At 39.1% G+C, this 15,361-nt stretch overlaps 1 protein-coding gene across 2 annotated transcripts in view; it reads left to right on the top strand.

The window, feature by feature from the left end:
• Window positions 1-15,361, top strand: part of sptbn4b (spectrin, beta, non-erythrocytic 4b) — a 190,293-nt gene that overhangs the window by 145,648 nt on the left and 29,284 nt on the right. For both annotated transcript variants that reach the window (XM_072914973.1, XM_061972189.1), the window contains exons 35-37: window positions 4,703-4,787; window positions 4,878-5,074; window positions 14,038-14,978. In XM_072914973.1, the coding sequence (XP_072771074.1) occupies window positions 4,703-4,787; window positions 4,878-5,074; window positions 14,038-14,978 (1,223 nt within the window). The remainder of the gene's footprint in view (window positions 1-4,702; window positions 4,788-4,877; window positions 5,075-14,037; window positions 14,979-15,361) is intronic.

Below are 15,361 nucleotides of genomic sequence, written 5' to 3'. Positions count from 1 at the left end.
AGCAGGGGCGTCCATGGTAACGTCGCTTGGATGGCAACATATGTTGCTCCAAAACCTGTATGTACCTTTCAGCATTAATGGTGCCTTCACAGATGTGCAAGTTACCCATGTCTTGGGCACTAATACACCCCCATACCATCACACATGCTGGTTTTTACACTTTGCGCCTATAACAATCCAGATGGTTCTTTTCCTCTTTGGTCCAGAGGACACCACGTCCACAGTTTCCAAAAACTCGTCAGACCACAGAACACTTTTCCACTTTGTATCAGTCCATCTTAGATGAGCTCAGGCCCAGCGAAGCCGACGGCGTTTCTGGGTGTTGTTGATAAACGCTTTTCGCCTTGCATAGGAGAGTTTTAACTTGCACTTACAGATGTAGCGACCAACTGTAGTTACTGACAGTGGGTTTCTGAAGTGTTCCTGAGCCCATGTGGTGATATCCTTTACACACTGATGTCGCTTGTTGATGCAGTACAGCCTGAGGGATGGAAGGTCACGGGCTTAGCTGCTTACGTGCAGTGATTTTATCCAGATTCTCTGAACCCTTTGATGATATTACGGAGCATAGATGGTGAAATCCCTAAATTCCTTGCAATAGCTGGTTGAGAAAGGTTTTTCTTGAACTGTTCAACAATTTGCTCAGGCATTTGTTGACAAAGTGGTGACCCTCGCCCCATCCTTGTTTGTGAATGACTGAGCATTTCATGGAATCTACTTTTATATCCAATCATGGCACCCACCTGTTCCTAATTAGCCTGCACACCTGTGGGATGTTCCAAATAAGTGTTTGATGAGCATTCCTCAACTTTATCAGTATTTATTGCCACCTTTCCCAACTTCTTTGTCACGTGTTGCTGCCATCAAATTCTAAAGTTAATGATTATTTGCAAAAAAAAAAATGTTTATGAGTTTGAACATCAAATATGTTGTCTTTGTAGCATATTCAACTGAATATGGCTTGAAAATGATTTGCAAATCATTGTATTCCGTTTATATTTACATCTAACACAATTTCCCAACTCATATGGAAACAGGGTTTGTAATTTGTGTGTCTGTATATCAATCTGAGTGTGTGTATTCAGATCCGCGTACGTGTATTTTAAATGGTCTGTTTGTCCCTAATCAGAAAGAACCCTCGATAGGCTGTCTACTTACACGTGACTTTTTGCGACACTTCTGCCGTGTACGATTTGAGCGAGGCCATCCAGATTTGTGAGCGTGTAATACAATAAGAGGACGCGCATGCGTGTAAAACAATCATATCTATGATCTGTGAGATTGGCTGCCTTTTTTACACGTGATTTTTGCCCCACTTCTGTCGTGGAAGACTTGTCTGTCTATACAGCGATTTCAGAGTGTAAAATATGTTGTCTGTCTGTAACGCCCCCTTGTATTTCCATATAGTCACCACTAGTTGGCGCCTTGCAGCCACTGATCATGGTATTCTGCATTGAAGTCAACAGCGATGGACCGCTCTCTTAACACTCGCTCAGAGCTGCCAAGCTTCATGCTTTGAGCGTGACAGACACGCAAATTAACCCTTTCTCACACCACACGCCACACTTGACATTTCTCACGGTTATACAACCCCATTCACTATTCTGTATTTTTTTCATAGTAATAAACTTTGTTTTTTGCAGCTTGCCGTAGTTCGGGTAACTCTGGTGGATCGATTGAAATAACCAATCCCAGACCAAGCCATCGATCCACTGTGCCTACATTTAACCAACCACTGAAGACACTACGCAATTTCAACCAATCAGAAACATTGTAAGGCGTCTCTCTTTCACACACCTCAGCTGTACGTTGTTTCTGATTGGTTTAAATTGTATGGTGTCTTTCATTGTTGGTTAAATGTAGGCACACCTCAGACACGCATACGTCACATGTAAGTAGACAGTAGAGATGCGCGGATAGGCAATTATTTCATCCGCAACCGCATCAGAAAGTCGTCAACCATCCGCAATCCACCCGATCTAACATTTGATCAGAACCGCATCTGCCCGCACCCGCCCGTTGTTATATATCTAATATAGACGATGCAAGGCATTAGTGAGGTTATAAAGCTTTTGCCTGTTAAAGAAAAGAGACTGATCCAATGCAGCACAGACATTCGCGTGCCACGCTGTCACGACCCAGACGCACACCAGTGCGCAATCATATGGGAGCCGCGCTGAGCGCACCTCCAAGCGCGTCTCGCTGCCGGCGACGGCCGGGTATATGGGCCCGACGCTCCAGCGCCATCCATTTTCAGGGCTAGTTGATTCGGCAGGTGGGTTGTTACACACTCCTTAGCAAGTTCCAACTTCCATGGCCACCGTCCTGCTGTCTATATCAACCAGGGTGAGCCCCACCCCTTTCGTGAGCGCACTGCGCGCGGAGTGACCCCTGTTACGCGCCCCCGGCAATGGGGGTGGCGGGCAGGTAAGCTGCACGGGCGGAGTGACCCCTGTTACGAGCCCCCGGCCACGGGGGTGGCGGGCAGGTAAGCTGCTTACCTGCTGCGCGTGACGCCGGCCGCGGCGAAGGCGGACGAGGCGGGGTGTCGGTGCGGTGGGCGCGGTGGTGACCCTGGACGTGCGTCGGGCCCTTCTCGCGGATCGCCTCAGCTACGGCTCCCGGTGGGGCCCTCTCGGGGGAAGGGGCCTCGGTCCCGGACCCCGGCGAGGCGTCCCTTCTCCGCTCCGTAAAAGTGTCCATCTCTTTTCTTTTTTCTTCTTCTGTTGTGGCATATGCTGCAGGTGCCTGCTCGTTTTTCGTATGTGGGTAACAACATTTAACTATGTATATATATTTACCAATTGGTTTAACTGCCACCCGCCTGAATCTATTTAAAATCTAATTTTTTTTTATTTCAACCGCCCGACCCGACCCGCGGATAAAATCTAATTTTTTTAAATTTCATCCGCCAGATCCGCGGATAATCCGCGGACTCCGCGGTTGTGCCCGCAAACCGCGCATCTCTAATGCGTGTATACTACAAACCCTGTTTCCATATGAGTTGGGAAATTGTGTTAGATGTAAATATAAACAGAATACAATGATTTGCGAATCATTTTCAACCCATATTCAGTTGAATATGCTACAAAGACAACATATTTGACTCATAAACTTTTCTTTTTTTTGCAAATAGTTAACTTAGAATTTCATGGCTGCAACACGTGCCAAAGTAGTTGGGAAAGGGCATGTTCACCACTGTGTTACATGGCCTTTCCTTTTAACAACACTCAGTAATAGAGATGCGCGGATAGGCAATTATTTCATCCGCAACCGCATCAGAAAGTCATCAACCATCTGCCATCCACCCGACCTAACATTTGATCAGAACCGCACCCGCCCGTTGTTATATATCTAATATAGACGATGCAAGGCATTAGTGAGGTTATAAAGCTTTTGCCTGTTAAAGAAAGGCGACTGATCCAATGCAGCACAGACATTCGCGTGCCACGCTGTCACGACCCAGACGCACACCAGTGCGCAATCATATGGGAGCCACGCTGAGCGCACCTCCAAGCGCGTCTCGCTGCCGGCGACGGCCGCGTATGAGCCCGACGCTCCAGCGCCATCCATTTTCAGGGCTAGTTGATTCGGCAGGTGGGTTGTTACACACTCCTTAGCGGGTTCCGACGTCCATGGCCACCGTCCTGCTGTCTATATCAACCAGGGTGAGCCCCACCCCTTTCGTGAGCGCACTGCGCGCGGAGTGACCCCTGTTACGCGCCCCCGGCAATGGGGGTGGCGGGCAGGTAAGCTGCGCGGGCGGAGCGTGCGGAGTGACCCCTGTTACGAGCCCCCGGCCACGGGGGTGGCGGGCAGGTAAGCTGCTTACCTGCTGCGCGTGACGCCGGCCGCGGCGAAGGCGGACGAGGCGGGGTGTCGGTGCGGTGGGCGCGGTGGTGACCCTGGACGTGCGTCGGGCCCTTCTCGCGGATCGCCTCAGCTACGGCTCCTGGTGGGGCCCTCTTGGGGGAAGGGGCCTCGGTCCCGGACCCCGGCGAGGCGTCCCTTCTCCGCTCCGTAAAAGTGTCCATCTCTTCTTTTCTTCTTCTTCTGTTGTGGCATATGCTGCAGGTGCCTGCTCGTTTTTCGTATGTGGGTAACAACATTTAACTATGTATATATATTTCCCAATTGGTTTAACTGCCACCCGCCTGAATCTATTTAAAATCTAATTTTTTTTTATTTCAACCGCCCGACCCGACCCGACCCGATCCGCGGATAAAATCTAATTTTTTTTTTATTTCATCCGCCCGATCCGCGGATAATCCGCGGACTCCGCGGTTGTGCCCGCAAACCGCGCATCTCTAACGTGGATCTAAAACACTGGGTGAGGGGCACATTATTAGGAGTTTTTTCTTTCATTTAAATCCGTCAGTTGTAAATGGTCATCATAAAAGTTCAGATAAAATACCTTTTGCTGTGAAAATTCAATAATTTGTTGTTGGAATCAAAAATAGCAATGTGCAACAATCCCCACACCCCCTTGCAAAAAAGTATAATGGTTCACTCCTGTCACAATCAAAGCTCACCTCATTTACTCACAACACCGATATTTGGGAACCAGTATGAGGTGCCAGAAGGACCAAATTAAACGACGTGGCAAGCCAGATCTGGCCCTCGGGCCTTGAGTTCAAATTGACAGCTGTGTGTTAGGCTAAGTCGTGTCTGTGATGGTGACCGTTGCTGATGTTGCCTGCAGATCAAGGAGAAGCTGGACAAGGTGGTTGCTAAGCAACACGAGCTGTCTGAGAAGTGGGACAAGCACTGGGAGGCCCTGCAGCAACGTGAGGGCCCAAACACAGACGTTGGCTGACGAGTCACGCTGTGTACGATTAACCGCTTGTCTGGTGTTGTCCTTGTGGTGGTGATGTCAGTGCTGGAGGTCCATCAGTTTGCTCAGGAGGCGGTGGTGGCAGAGGCGTGGCTGACGGCGCAGGAGCCCCTGGTCAGCAGCAATGAACTCGGGGCCAGCGTCGACGAAGTGGAGCAGCTGATACGACGACACGAAGCCTTCCGGAAGGCCGCCGCCACCTGGGAGGAGCGCTTCAGCTCTCTGCGCCGCCTCACCACGGTATTTTTATTACACTACACAAGGACCAAGGCGACATTTACAACTGACAAATGTGTACATGTAGACCAGGGGTGCTCACACTTTTTCTGCAGGCGAGCTACTTTTCAATTGATCAAGTCGTGGGGATCTACCTCATTCATATATATCATTTATATTTACTTATTTATGAAATATATGTTTTTGTTAACAAGTTAAAGGTGTTTAATGATAATGCAAGCATGTTTAACACATATAGTTAATATTGTTAATACATTAAAGGTGTTTAATGATAATACAAGTATGTTTAATACATATAGTTAATATTGTTAACAAGTAAAAGGTGTTTAAAGATAATGCAAGCATGTTTAACACATATAGTTAATATTGTTAAAAAATTAAAGGTGCTTAATGATAATACAAGTATGTTTAACACATATAGTTAATATTGTTAAAAAATTAAAGGTGTTTAATGATAATACAAGCATGTTTAACACATATAGTTAATATTGTTAACAACTTAAAGGTGTTTAAAGATAATGCAAGCATGTTTAACACATATAGTTAATATTGTTAACAAGTAAAAGGTGTTTAAAGATAATGCAAGCATGTTTAACACATATAGTTAATATTGTTAAAAAATTAAAGGTGTTTAATGATAATACAAGCATGTTTAACACATATAGTTAATGTTGTTAACAACTTAAAGGTGTTTAAAGATAATGCAAGCATGTTTAACACATATAGTTAATATTGTTAAAAAATTAAAGGTGTTTAAAGATAATACAAGCATGTTTAACACATATAGTTAATATTGTTAACAAGTAAAAGGTGTTTAAAGATAATGCAAGCATGTTTAACACATATAGTTAATATTGTTAAAAAATTAAAGGTGTTTAATGATAATACAGGCATGTTTAACACATATAGTTAATATTGTTAAAAAATTAAAGGTGTTTAATGATAATACAGGCATGTTTAATACATATAGTTAATATTGTTAATAAGTTAAAGGTGTTTAAAGATAATACAAGCATGTTTAACACATATAGTTAATATTGGTAATAAGTTAAAGGTGTTTAAAGATAATGCAAGCATGTTTAACACATATAGTTAATATTGTTAAAAAATTAAAGGTGTTTAATGATAATACAAGTATGTTTAATACATATAGTTAATATTGTTAACAAGTAAAATGTGTTTAAAGATAATGCAAGCATGTTTAACACATATAGTTAATATTGTTAAAAAATTAAAGGTGTTTAATGATAATGCAAGCATGTTTAATACATATAGTTAATATTGTTAACAACTTAAAGGTGTTTAAAGATAATACAAGCATGTTTAACACATATAGTTAATATTGTTAACAACTTAAAGGTGTTTAAAGATAATACAAGCATGTTTAACACATATAGTTAATATTGTTAAAAAATTAAAGGTGTTTAATGATAATACAAGCATGTTTAATACATATAGTTAATATTGTTAAAAAATTAAAGGTGTTTAATGATAATACAAGCATGTTTAATACATATAGTTAATATTGTTAACAAGTTAAAGGTGTTTAAAGATAATACAAGCATGTTTAACACATATAGTTAATATTGTTAAAAAATTAAAGGTGTTTAATGATAATACAAGCATGTTTAATACATATAGTTAATATTGTTAACAAGTTAAAGGTGTTTAATGATAATACAAGCATGTTTAACACATAGTTAATATTGTTAAAAAATTAAAGGTGTTTAATGATAATTCAAGTATGTTTAATACATATAGTTAATATTGTTAACAAGTAAAAGGTGTTTAAAGATAATACAAGTATGTTTAACACATATAGTTAATATTGTTAATAAGTTAAAGGTGTTTAAAGATAATACAAGCATGTTTAACACATATAGATTCCTTTCTTTCATGAAGACAAGAATATAAGTTGGTGTATTACCTGATTCTGATGACTTGCATTGATTGTAATCAGACAGTAGTGCTGATAAGGTCCGCATTTTCGAATGGAGGAGAAAAAAAGTCCTCCTTTCCGTCCAATACCACATGAAAGTGGTTGGTTTTTGGCATCTTATTTGTCCAGCTTCCGTACTCCTTTGTATGCACTTTACAAGAAATACATTGTCGGCAAACTCCGTAGCTTGCTAGCTTGTGCACGCCAGCTTTCTGAGACTCTTATTTTGTTAGCGCAACTGTGCAGTCGGTCTTTGGAGTTTTGACGACAGGTACGGCGCCAGAGTCTGTTGAAATAAAGTGTTTCTCGCCTTCCAGTCGGTAATTTTAATGAGCTGGCAGCAGCCGGCGTCATCTCAGAAGACCCTCGGGTGCCGTGAATGTCAATCAAGTGACGAAAGTGACGTCATAGTGAAGATTTATGATCGCTCATTTTTAGGACTATTTTTTTTAATGCCTGGCTGGTGATCGACTGACACACCCTCCGAGATCGACCGGTAGATCGCGATCGACGTAATGAGCACCCCTGATGTAGACTGTAAAAGTCGGGGGTTCATTACTTTGCTTAAACGTCCGCTTAAGTCGACGTCGACATACACGGTCAACTGCTTTTTGAGAGACAAAGGTGTCATTTGTAAGACAATTGTTCCATTTATGTTCAGTATTATTCAGTTCTTCATTAGTGCTAAGCAGCCACAACATAACTATAGCCCAGTTCAAACAAACACAGACTTCCTATTCAGTGCAAAATAGGCTTCAAAATAAAAGCATGGTATTATTAACCTACACTTAATTGTTTATTTTCCCTGGTTAGCCACCGGAAGGAAGATTTGCGTGTGTATAATAGTTTTATTGTCATTGTAGTACAAATAAGAGTATAAAGTATTTACTTGTTCTTGCCGTCTACAAAACAGCCCTTTGTACTTTGGGGTACAATGTACTAACTTTTTCCACAAAGGGCCGTATTCTGAAAAAAAAAAAAAAGAATGCGGGAGGCCACTTTGGCACGTTTTGTGCATTAAAGATGCTAAAACCAATTCAATGTACATCACTATATGCTAAGCTATTTGAAAAAGAAACATCCATATCTTAGCTTTTGTGTTTTAGGTCAGTGGTCCCCAACCACCGGGCCGTGGACCGATTGGTACCAGGCCACACAAGAAATAAAAAATAAAAATATACTGTATATATATATATTTTTTTTTTTTTAATTAAATCAACATGAAAAACACAATATATACATTATATATCAATATAGATCAATACAGTCTGCAGGGATACAGTCCGTAAGCGCACATGATTGTTTTTCTTTATGACAAAAAATACAACAAAAAAAAAAAAAAAAAAATATATATGTATATATACTGTGTATATATATATATATATATATATATATATATATATATATATATATATATATATATATATATATTTTTTTTTTTTTTTTTTTTAATAAAATAAAAAAAAAAAAAAAAAATATATATATATATATATATATATATATATATATATATATATATATATATATATATATATATATATTTATTTATTTATTTATTCTTTTTTAATTTTATTAAATCAACATGAAAAACACAAATATACATTATATATCAATATAGATCAATACAGTCTGCAGGGATACAGTCCGTAAGCACACATGATTGTTTTTCTTTATGACAAAAAAAAATAAAAATAAAAATAAATAAAAATAAAAAATAAAATATATATATATATATTTTTTTTTTTTAAATAAAATAAATAAATAAATTAAAAAAAAAAAATATATATATATATATATTTATTTATTTATTTATTCTTTTTTAATTTTATTAAATCAACATGAAAAACACAAATATACATTATATATCAATATAGATCAATAGAGTCTGCAGGGATACAGTCCGTAAGCACACATGATTGTTTTTCTTTATGACAAAAAAAACAAAAGGCAACACATGATGTGTCTATATTAGCCTACTATCAAAATGACTTTAAAAGTCTTATGTAAGTGTTATAATGAAGGCAACACATGATGTAAGTCAGTGGTCCCCAACCACCGGGCCGTGGACCGATATATATATATATATATATATATATATATATATATATATATATATATATATGTGTGTGTGTGTGGGGAAAAAAATCACAAGACTACTTCATCTCTACAGGCCTGTTTCATGAGGGGTTCCCTCAATCATCAGGAGGTTTTAATGGAAGCATTCACATACCATGGTTTATATAGGGCACAGAGTGGGTGGGTACAGGCTGGCCTAGGGGCGTGGTGATTGGCTCATGTGTTACCTAGGAGGTGTTTCCGTCTGTGGCGGCATGCTGTTACAATTTCGCTGCGCTTGTTGAGGGATGACAGGTCTGGACGGTAAATAATAAACAGTTTCTCTTTCAAGCATAGGTTGCATCTTTTATTACCACTATTGTAAGGTGTGCTGGATGCAAGAATTTGCCATGTTATTGAATATTCAACATTATTGTCTTTGAGGTCCCAAATGTGTTTGCTGAGTTCTGTGGTATTTCGCAGGTTTTTGTTCCTGAAAGAAGCCTTGTGATTGTTCCATCTGGTTTTAAACTCTCCCTCGGTTAATCCTACATATGTGTCGGATGTGTTAATGTCCTTGCGTGTTACCTTAGATTGGTAAACAACTGATGTTTGTAAGCACCCCCCGTTGAGAGGGCAATCAGGTTTCTTGCGGCAGTTGCAGCCTTTGTTGGTTTTGGAGTCGCTCTGTCCGGGGGCCGACGGCTCATTTGCAATTGTTTTGTTGTGGTTTGAGATGATTTGTCGTATATTGTTCATGCAGCTGTAGCTCAATTTAATGTTGTTCTTGTTGAATACTTTTCTTAGGGTGTTGCCTTTGGGGAAGTGTTTGTCAATCAGAGTGAGGAATTTGTGGCCAATGTTAGTTGAGACGTTTTTGCTGTATGGGGGGTTGTACCAGATGATGTTTCGTTTTCTGTTCTTTTTTGGTTGGTTTCCTGGCGTGGGTTCATAGGTGAGGGTGAAATTGTATCCGCTTTCATCAAGTGCTTTTTGGTACGGGGGGGTTGCTTGGTCAAATTCAGCTTTGCTAGATGACAGCATCGATAGCCTTTTATTAATTCCGGTAGGTATTCTTTTCGTGGTGGTGGGTAGGTGGTTGCTGTCATGGTGCACATATTGGAGTGTTGTGTTTAACATGGCAAATTCTTGCATCCAGCACACCTTACAATAGTGATAATAAAAGATGCAACCTAAGCTTGAAAGAGAAACTGTTTATTATATACCGTCCAGACCTGTCATCCCTCAACAAGCGCAGCGAAATTGTAACAACATGCCGCCATAGACGGAAACACCTCCTAGGTAACACATGAGCCAATCACCACGCCCCTACGCCAGCCTGTACCCACCCACTCTGTGCCCTATATAAACCATGGTATGTGAATGCTCCCATTAAAATCTCCTGATGATTGAGGGTACCCCCCCTCATGAAACAGGCCTGTAGAGATGAAATAGTCTTGTGATTTTTTTCCCACACATACATATATTGCGCTCTACTACGGTATCGAGCACTATTTTTTGGATAACCTTATTAAGACATATATGTATATATATGTATGTATATATATATATATATATTTTATTTTTTATTTATTTTATTTTATTAAATCAACATGAAAAACACAATATATACATTATATATCAATATATATCAATACAGTCTGCAGGGATACAGTCCGTAAGCACACATGATTGTATTTCTTTATGACCAAAAAAAATAAAATTAATAAAATACCACACTTTGGACATTCCTGCCATACAGCAAGACACTGCGATGCCACCAGTGCGGCTCAACAACTCCGCCTCCTACAGGCCAATGCCTGCATCACACCTCAGAAACACACAACACTGTACTCCCGTAACTACAATATCCAGATATCAATATTCACAAATGGAAAGAATCTGTGTTTTTTCCTCTTCTCCAAGTAAATGTAAGTTTGTTGCTGTAAATAAAACTAGTTTTACTTTTTGGTGTAAATAAAAGTAGTTTGTTGGTATAAATATAATACTTTATTGGTGTAATTAAAAGTACTTTGTTGGAATAAATACATTTGCGTTGTTGGTTTGAATAAAAATAGTTTCTTGGAGTCAATTAAAGTAGATTGTTTAATGTAAATAAAAGAGAAATCGTTTGTTTGTGTGAATAAAAGTAGTTTGTTGGTGTAAATACCAGTAGTTTGTTGGTATATATATATATATATATATAGTAATTTGTTGGTGTTAATAAAAGTAGTTTCTTGATGTAAATAAAAGTACGTTGTTGGTGTAAATAAAAGTATTTTCTGGAAAATATTAAATTACTTTGTCGTTATAAATAAAAATAGTTTGTTGAAGTAAATTAAAGTACGTTGTTGGTGTAAATAAAAGTAGTTTGTTGGTGTCAATAAAAGCACTTTGTTGGTGTAAATAAAAGTACTTTGTTGGTGTCAAAAGTACTTTGTTGGTGTAAATAAAAGTACTTTGTTGGTGTAAATAAAAGTACTTTGTTGGTGTAAATACAAGTAGTTTTGTGGTATGAATAAAAGTAGTTTGTTGGTGTAAATACAAGTACTTTGTTGGTGACATTTATAGTACTTTGTTGGTGTAAATAAAAGTACTTTGTTGGTGTAAATAAAAGTACTTTGTTGGTGACATTTATAGTACTTTGTTGGTGTAAATAAAAGTACTTTGTTGGTGTAAATAAAAGTACTTTGTTGGTTTAAATAAAAGTACTTTGTTGGTGACATTTATAGTACTTTGTTGGTGTAAATAAAAGTACTTTGTTGGTGTAAATAAAAGTACTTTGTTGGTGTAAATACAAGTAGTTTTGTGGTATGAATAAAAGTAGTTTGTTGGTGTAAATAAAAGTACTTTTTTGGTGACATTTATAGTACTTTGTTGGTGTAAATAAAAGTACTTTGTTGGTGTAAATAAAAGTACTTTTTGGTTTAAATAAAAGTACTTTGTTGGTGTAAATAAAAGTACTTTGTTGGTGACATTTATAGTACTTTGTTGGTGTAAATAAAAGTACTTTGTTGGTGTAAATAAAAGTACTTTGTTGGTGTAAATACAAGTAGTTTTGTGGTATGAATAAAAGTAGTTTGTTGGTGTAAATACAAGTACTTTGTTGGTGACATTTATAGTACTTTGTTGGTGTAAATAAAAGTACTTTGTTGGTGTAAATAAAAGTACTTTGTTGGTGTAAATACAAGTAGTTTTGTAGTATGAATAAAAGTAGTTTGTTGGTGTAAATAAAAGTACTTTGTTGGTGTAAATAAAAGTACTTTGTTGGTGTAAATAAAAGTACTTTGTTGGTGTAAATACAAGTAGTTTTGTAGTATGAATAAAAGTAGTTTGTTGGTGTAAATACAAGTACTTTGTTGGTGTAAATAAAAGTACTTTGTTGGTGTAAATACAAGTAGTTTTGTAGTATGAATAAAAGTAGTTTGTTGGTGTAAATACAAGTACTTTGTTGGTGACATTTATAGTACTTTGTTGGTGTAAATAAAAGTACTTTGTTGGTGTAAATAAAAGTACTTTGTTGGTGTAAATAAAAGTACTTTGTTGGTGTAAATAAAAGTACTTTGTTGGTGTAAATACAAGTAGTTTTGTGGTATGAATAAAAGTAGTTTGTTGGTGTAAATACAAGTACTTTGTTGGTGACATTTAGAGTACTTTGTTGGTGTATATAAAAGTAGTTTTGTGGTGTAAAAAAAGTAGTTTCTTAGTGTAAATAAAAGTAGTTTTGTGGTGTAAAAAAGTAGTTTCTTGGTGTAAATACAATGTAAGCGATGTTTAGTTTCAGTTTCAGTTTCAGTCTCTGCTATGTCAGCGTCGTGATTAGCGAGTCCTGCTGGACTAAATGTCATCCTAAATGACTAAATGTCATCCTAAATGACTAAATGTCATCCTAAATGACTAAATGTCATCCTAAATGACTAAATGTCATCCTAAATGACTAAATGTCATCCTAAATGACTAAATGTCATCCTAAATGACTAAATGTCATCCTAAATGACTAAATGTCATCCTAAATGCTGCTGGACTAAATGTCATCCCAAATGACTAAATGTCATCCTAAATGACTAAATGTCATCCTAAATGACTAAATGTCATCCTAAATGACTAAATGTCATCCTAAATGACTAAATGTCATCCTAAATGACTAAATGTCATCCTAAATGACTAAATGTCATCCTAAATGCTGCTGGACTAAATGTCATCCCAAATGACTAAATGTCATCCTAAATGACTAAATGTCATCCTAAATGACTAAATGTCATCCTAAATGACTAAATGTCATCCTAAATGACTAAATGTCATCCTAAATGCTGCTGGACTAAATGTCGTCCCAAATGACTAAATGTCATCCTAAATGACTAAATGTCATCCTAAATGACTAAATGTCATCCTAAATGACTAAATGTCATCCTAAATGACTAAATGTCATCCTAAATGCTGCTGGACTAAATGTCATCCTAAATGACTAAATGTCATCCTAAATGACTAAATGTCATCCTAAATGACTAAATGTCATCCTAAATGACTAAATGTCATCCTAAATGACTAAATGTCATCCTAAATGACTAAATGTCATCCTAAATGCTGCTGGACTAAATGTCATCCTAAATGACTAAATGTCATCCTAAATGACTAAATGTCATCCTAAATGACTAAATGTCATCCTAAATGACTAAATGTCATCCTAAATGTCATCCTAAATGACTAAATGTCATCCTAAATGACTAAATGTCATCCTAAATGACTAAATGTCATCCTAAATGACTAAATGTCATCCTAAATGCTGCTGGACTAAATGTCATCCTAAATGACTAAATGTCATCCTAAATGACTAAATGTCATCCTAAATGACTAAATGTCATCCTAAATGCTGCTGGACTAAATGTCATCCTAAATGACTAAATGTCATCCTAAATGACTAAATGTCATCCTAAAATGCCAGATGTTGATGATGTTTTGGTGGTGTGTGCAGGTGGAGAAGCTGAAGGCGGAGCAAAGCAAACAACCCGCGACACCTTTACTGGGTCGTAAAGTCTTCCTGGACCCGCTTGACGCCTCCCCCGCTCCTTCCAGCCTCCCCCTCCCCCGCCTCCCGCTCTCCCCCGTCATGAGACAGACCATCTATGAACAGAACGAGGCCAGCACTCCACCATCGCCCTCGCCCGCCACCCCCACGCCGTCCCCCTCCGCCGCGGCCCGCCGGCTGGGTTCCACGCTGGCCGGCTACGTGCCTGTGAGCAACGGCAGCAGTTACCGCCACGGCCCGGAAGCACCTCACGGGGGCGCGGTAGGCGTGGGGCTCCGCCAACCTGCTCCTTCTTCCATTTTATCCGTGGCCACGGCCGCCATGCTTGTCTCCGCCAATCAGGCGCGAGAAAGCACCAGCAAGGTTCTTCTTCACCCGGCTGCAGAGGTGGATGCAAAACTGTCTCCGTATCTACGGCGACCCAAAATCCAACACCTGGGTGACGCGGTGACGCCGCTGGTCGTGGCCAGCAGGCTGGAGAAGGCCAGGGAGAAAGGGCGGGAGACGATGACGGAGAGAGCCGAGGTGGCCGTCATGGCCGAGGTGCTTCTCCAGGACCCGAACCGGGACAGGCTCCATGGCGACCCCGCCAGAGGGCCCCGTCCCTCCAGGACTAACCCTGAGCCGCAGGTGCAGACTCACAGGTTGGAACGCCAGCTGTCCAGCGAGCAGCTGATCCAGGCCCGCAGGGACGAGCTTCCTCAGGAGGTGTGGCGGGAACACGCCGAGCGGCGGGAGAGGCGGACTCTGGAGAGACAAACGTCCAGCGAGCAGGAAGGCCACGGGAGCCTGGATGGACGCAGGAAGGACCGCCAGCGGCCCGAGAGGCAGGAGTCCAGCGAGCACGACACCGCCAAGGAACATTCCGACCGACGCTCAGGAGGAGGGTGAGAGATGCTCGAGCCCTTTTCAACGCTTCTTTAAAGTGCACCGAGCAGTAATAACAGTAGTTTGTTGGTGCAAATTACAGTAGTCTGTTTATGTGAATACAACTAGTTTGTTGGTGTAAATAACATTAGTTTGTTTATGTGAATAACAGTAGTTTGTTTATGTGAATAACAGTAGTTTGTTTATGTGAATAACAGTAGTTTGTTTATGTGAATAACAGTAGTTTGTTTATGTGAATACAAGTAGTTTGTTGGTGTAAATAACAGTAGTTTGTTTATGTGAATACAAGTGGTTTGTTGGTGTAAGTAGCATTAGTTTGTTTATGTGAATAACAGTAGTTTTTTTAATGTAAATACAAGTAGTTTGTTGTTCTACATAATAG

Source organism: Nerophis lumbriciformis, linkage group LG17 (genome assembly GCF_033978685.3).
Source record: "Nerophis lumbriciformis linkage group LG17, RoL_Nlum_v2.1, whole genome shotgun sequence".
NCBI classification, from domain to species: domain Eukaryota; kingdom Metazoa; phylum Chordata; class Actinopteri; order Syngnathiformes; family Syngnathidae; genus Nerophis; species Nerophis lumbriciformis.
The sequence above is the reverse complement of the archived record's forward strand: the minus strand, read 5'-3'. Positions and strand labels throughout refer to the sequence as shown.